This window comes from Orycteropus afer, unplaced genomic scaffold (assembly GCF_000298275.1).
Source record: "Orycteropus afer afer isolate SDZICR_OR568_19922 unplaced genomic scaffold, OryAfe1.0 scaffold00134, whole genome shotgun sequence".
NCBI classification, from domain to species: domain Eukaryota; kingdom Metazoa; phylum Chordata; class Mammalia; order Tubulidentata; family Orycteropodidae; genus Orycteropus; species Orycteropus afer.
This window is the reverse complement of record NW_006921721.1, coordinates 2,514,730-2,520,838: the sequence shown is the minus strand read 5'-3', so window position 1 is coordinate 2,520,838 and position 6,109 is coordinate 2,514,730. Positions and strand designations below refer to the sequence as shown.

At 46.6% G+C, this 6,109-nt stretch overlaps 1 protein-coding gene across 1 annotated transcript in view; it reads right to left on the bottom strand.

The window, feature by feature from the left end:
* Window positions 1–5,613, bottom strand: part of RNASEH2B (ribonuclease H2 subunit B) — a 118,263-nt gene extending 112,650 nt beyond the window's left edge. The window contains exon 1 of the mRNA XM_007945245.1: window positions 5,412–5,613. Coding sequence (XP_007943436.1) covers window positions 5,412–5,613 — 202 coding nt within the window. The remainder of the gene's footprint in view (window positions 1–5,411) is intronic.
* Window positions 5,614–6,109: the final 496 nt, after the last annotated feature.

Sequence of the window (6,109 nt, the reverse complement as noted above, 5' to 3'; positions counted from 1 at the left end):
AGCAGTCAAGTGCCTTAGGCACTATGCTACCAGAGTATGTTGTTGTTGCTGTTATGTGCTGTAGAGTCAAACCCGACTCATAGCGACCCCTCCTTGGGTTTCCGAGGCAGTAACACTATGGAAGTAGGATTGCCCAACCTTCCTTCCGAGCCCTGTCTAAATAGGCAGGCCTGGGACATGTATTTCCCAAAAAGCTCAAAAAACTGGCCATTAGTTATATTGTCATTGTTGGTTTGTGGGCAAGTCGATTACAACTTACGGCGATGCCTTGTATGCAGAGTAGAATTCCACAGGGTTGCCAGGCTGTGACCTTTCAGAAGTAGGTCACCAGGTCTGTCTTCCAAAGTGCCTCTGGGTGGGTACCAGCTGCCAACTTTTTGGCTAGCAGTATAGCATTTAACTGAGCTACCCAGAGACACCTGCTAGATGCAGGAAAAAAGTAACAGATACAATCCTTCCTGAAATACTTTTTGATATGTCTTTTCATTAAATAAAAGGGGATAATTTTTTTGCAAAACTAGGTTGGGCAATCTACTTCTGTAGTGATACCGCCTCGGAAACCCAAGGAGGGGTCGCTATGAGTCAGGTTCGACTCGACGGCACATAACAACAACAAAGTCCACAGCTGCACCTGTGACCTAAAGGCCAGTTTGATCTAATTTAATGGATGTTGCCCAGCCTAAGTGGACCCAAATGACTTTCTTTATGGTCCTGAGATCATTTCTGTCCTGTCTCTTTTTCTTACTTAATATTAGGTTCCCCAATGTTTTAACATTTCCATGGATATGGCTCGGTAATAGGGTTACCTATTACCTAGGCAAGAGGAATAAACGGAGTCTTGTCTTACAATCAAGCAATCTATTACCAGCTTACCTTTTACACCCAGGTCCACCCCAACTTAACAGAACAGACAAGCATACAAAACTTGGACTAGAGAAATATGTAAAACAGTATTTCTCAAATGGTTACTTTTAGGAAAACAAAGAGGAATGGAAACTTCTACCATATTCCAAACATGTTAATGGCCCCTTAGAGTAACTACAACTCAAATAGGCTACATTTCCAGGGCACTTTAGAGAAACATTTAACACCATCTCAAACTACAAGGAATGCTTATTTGCTGAAATGGGAAGCAGTTCTGTCTCTACCTGCCCATGAAAAGAAAGGTCCCAAGTCTGAATACCTCACAAGTATCCCTTCTAAGTTCCAGTTTTTTTATCTGGAGTATTTGGCTTCTCCAGACAAATTGAAAATGAAAGGGTAAGAACCTAAATCTTATTTTTAAATATATAAACAGTACTTGTGGTTCCAGTTTCAGCTGCTAGTGAGTCGATTCTGACTCAAGGAAACCTCACACGTGTCAGAGTACACTGTGTTCCACAAGGTTTTCCAGGTCTGATTCTTCAGAAGCAGGTTATCAAGCCTTACTTCTAAGACACCTCTGGGTAACTGAAACCTCCAACCTTTTGGGTAGCAGGTGAGTGCATTAACAGTTTGCATCACTCAGGGACTCCCTGCTCGTGGTAAGCAACTCAATCATGCAAATTAACGCTGGGAAAAAGTATCATCTCCAGGTTAGGTGACTTTACATTTGCTTCATGGATAAATCTCCTTAAGTTCTGTTGGACTGTTGCTTAATGTACTCACTCTTCAGTTTACAGAGTAAGCTCTTCATATCCCAGAAGTTTTCTAAAACTGCGTACAGACTGTCTCCACCAAATCCTTTCAAAAAGTTTTATATAAACTTTGTTTTCTTTAATAAGGTCACAGCTTCATGGTAGCTATGGTACTCTCAGCCAAGGGTATATTTTTCCCCTCTTAAGCAAGAGCTCTGGTGGCACAGTGCCTAAGGCATTTGACTACTAACCAGAAGGATGGTGGTTCAAACCCACCAGCCACTCCTTAGAAGACTGGGCAACCTACTGACATAGAGATACTGCCTTGGAAACCCAAGGAGGGGATGCTATGAGTTGGAATCCGCTCAACAGCAGTGAGTTTCTTTTTTTTGGTGAGTTTGAGTGCTAACTACCTAGGATGGTTTCCCATCTGCTAGAAAAAAACAAAAAATATAATATGTGAAAGTGGGCCTCATATCCTGTGCTTCCATGCCCTCTCTTCATCATGGAAATCCTGGCCCACCACAAAGAGAGCTAAGCCCGAGGCTGGCCATTTCTAGCAGCCAATACCAGCTCCCATGGGCTAATCCTCATTGCAAGTGTCCCTAAACCTGCAGCAGCAGCATCCTCTGGGGACTTGTTAGAAACACACATTCTTGGGCCACCCCAATCTAGTGAATCAGAAAGGCTGGGCGTGGGGTTCAGCTCCCCAGGTGATTCTGATGCCTTCAAGTTTGAGAACTACTTGTTCCAGAGCTGGAGCTACCACAGTGTATTTGTGGACTTACCCTCAGAGCCTGCAGGTGGCACTGGAGGCCAGCTGGAAGAATTACAGGCTGAGGAAGCTCCAGTTTTAACTGTTACAGAACCTGCTAGACTGACCACAATTTTTGTGTTTTTTTTTTTTAATCAGTTCCTTAACAGCTGCTCAGCCTCCCCCTAAGAGTTAAAAGGCTACAGTGCATCTCAGCTTTAAACAGGAACTCAGCAGAACTTGTTCTCACAGCCCAGCAGCAGAAACACCAAACTGACAATTTTCAGGAATGCAATCAATACTTAAATCTTTTGAGGTTTTACTGTTTAACACAACGAAGATACAAACATCACAAAGAATGGTGTCAATACTCAGTAAAACAGAACAGAATTTAAAACTCAAATTACCCTCAGTGTTTTTTGTGTCCGAATATTAACATGCACTTGATTCTGAAACAGTGATTAGAGTTCTACCCTTAAAATCAAATCAAATTGCTTGTGACAGGAGTGAGAAGAATGACTCTCCTCTCCTCATATTAACCAAACCAAACTCACTCTGACTCACAGGGACCCCTCCTTGGGCTTCCGAGGCAGCATCACTACAAAAGTAGATTGCCCAACCTTCCTTCCAAGGAGTAGCTGGTGGGTTGAACTGCCAGCATTCTGGTTAGCAGTCAAGTGCCTGAGGCACTACACCACCAGAGCTTCCCTCCTCATGTAAAGTGAGTATAAAACTGGTCCTTCCTAGATTGAAGCCAAAACCTTGAACTTTACAATAACTATTTTACTATACAAACATCTCTAGTAAGGATTTGGAGGGACCAGAAGGCTGAGACACTGCCAGTGGGTATGTAAATTGGGGAACTGTGTCACAATGATTAAGCATTTGGCTGCTAACCTAGAGGTCGGGGGGTTCAAACGCACCAGCCACTACAGGGGAGAAAAGACCTGGCAATCAGCTCCTGTAAAGATTATAGCCTAGAAACTCTATGGGGCAGTGCTACTCTGTCACATGGGGTCCCTATGTGTCAGAATTGACTTGAGGGTCCAAAACAACAAACAACTAAAGCTAAACACATGAATACTTGAGACCCAATGTCTGAGATATCCAGTGCTACTAAAACATACAAACCACAAGTGGATGGCTTTAACAAAAAGAAATTTATTCTCTCACAGTTTAGGAAACTAGAAGTCCAAATTCAGGGCACCAATCTAGAGGAAGGCTTTCTCTTTCTGTTGGCTCTGGGGAGAGGGTCCTTGTCTTCTTTCAACATCTTTGGGCCCAGCATTCCTTGGCAATCTCTATGTGTCTTGGCATCAATCTTGAACTGAGTCTAGGAGGTTCTCAGCTCAGAGACCCCAGGTCCAAAGGATGCTCTACTCTCAGCACTTCTTTCCTTATGGTACTGAGGTCCCCACTTCTCTGCTGGCTTCTCTCTCCTTTTACCTCTTTTAGATAAAAGGTGATGCAGGCCCCACCCCAGGGAAACTCCTCTACCATTGGATCAAGGCTGTGATCTATGTTAGTGTGTTGCATCCCACCCTAATTGCCTTACAACTGATCAGCTGATCAGTTACATCATGAGGGATATCATTACATAAGTACCAAATTACTTCATTATGTAACTGCCAAACCACTAAGAATTATGGCCCCGTCAAGTTGACATATATTCACAATTCAATCAGTGACATCTAGCAATTCCACTCCCAGGTATAAACCCTAGAGAAATGAGTGCCTATGGCTATCAAAAGCCTCTTTAAAAAAATGTGTAATCCATAATAATTACAAACTGCAAACAATTCAGATGTCCATCTACAGCAGAGATAAATACTGTGGATATTTATCAATACAAATATCCAAAATATAAAACAAAAAACCACTGCTACATAGCTAGATAAATGTCATAGGCATAGTAAGCGAAAGAAGTCAGACACAAGGGGTACACACTGATAGAAACAGCCAAGGCTAATCCCCACAAGGGAAGTCAGCACAGAGGTTACTAGGGATATCTACAGAGGGGGCATGGGGAGCTCTAGCAAAATTCTACATCTCTACTTGAGATGGCTACAGGGTCGTATGCATAGGTAAAAGGTGACTGAATTGCACATTTAAGGATTGTACATTTTGTATGTACATTATACATCTTCATAAAGAGAAGAAAAAGTCAGACACACACAAACGAAAAATTCTTGCAGGCTGTCAATTTTCAATATTCACCATATATATCTAGATTGCTGGAAAACTACATCACCAGAGTATATTTACTGCAAAAACATCCTGTCATTTGCTAAGCTCAATCTCCAAATCAAATACAGCGAACAAGAGTTTTTCCTTCTTTCCAGTGTTACACCACCAAATGTAATATCCTAAAAATGGTCAAACCTTTTTATACCGTTTGCACTCCCTAGTGCCAAACTCCTTTTATTTAGCACTTAGGGATGCCTTCTCATTTGGTCACTGACAGTCCATCCTCCCATGAGGCAGAAAGGATAGGCCCGGCTCTTGTCTCACGTGTTTTTTGCCTGGCTGAATCGCTTTGATCTAACCCTTGTCCTAAATGCTACCAGGATCCAGCTTACCTTACTCCCAACTTAATTCCTCCCTCCTCTATACCTAAGGCCTGAGTGCAGGGGCGGTGCTAAAGCAGCGCAATCACACAGGGAGATTCCGGGCCTACCAGGTCAGTTGGCAGCTAAACCAACTGCCTAGTGGGGACAGGAAGTTAGACCCAAATCCAGAAACTTAGGCCTGCAAGCGCGCCCGAGACCCTGACCCTGCCTCGCCCTCCGCAGGCCAATCACTCTTGCCCACAGGATCCTGGAGGATCTGAGCTGGGGAAACATTCGACCCGTATCCTGCTTTTGGCTTTGATAACGGTTTCCGACTATAACTCCTGAACTGGATGAGTAGAAATGTGTCCCAGATAAATCCTATCTTGCAGAACCTCTGCCCCCAGCCCCCTGGCCGAGCTCGGAGGAGCCGTGGAGAGGGTCACAGCTCAGTGCGGAGGGGTGAGGGTAGAGGCGTGAAGGGCAGCGTACCCGAGGGAGGCGCGCCCGGCTGCCACAGGCGGGGCCCCTCTGGCTGCTCCGCGCGCTCTCCGCCGGACAGCGCGGTGCCCTGAGCCCGGGCTCGGTGCACCACCCCCACCCCCGCCTCAACGCGGCGGCCGTGTTTACCTGGAAGCAGGAACACGTACTGCCGGGCTTGATGCCCGTCCCCACAGTCCTCGCCGGCGGCCATGCTGCCCGCCGGCTTCCGGGACACAAGCACCACGCGGGTCCCGACTAAAAGGCAAGCCGAAAATGGCGGGAGAAGGGTCTATTCCGGGTAGCGCAGCGCGGCACGGGACTGGTAGAGTGAGGGAGGCGGCCTGCGGCACGTATTTTGTTTCGTTTCCGGGGCCAACAGACTGCTTGTGTTCAACACTTCCCCGCTGTCATTTTATATTTAGCGCCAGGCCGTGGGGACCGTAGTACCAGCGTATTGCGGGTTGGCAGGAGGAAGGGGCCGCGGCCTCTCCCCTCCGCTGCTCCGCGGATGGTAGGTGCTGGCGGCGCGCAGGGCGGCGACCCTGGGACGCAGCGGAGCCCGGCGCGGGCGGGGTCGCCTCGGCCCCAGGCGCGCCTGCGGGCGCTCGTGCACAGAGTTAAACAGCTCCGCCTTGGAGGTGTTTGCGGCAGCCGAGTGACTCCCTAGTGGGAGGGCGTCACGAGGGGTAAGGCAGGGATCCCAGGGT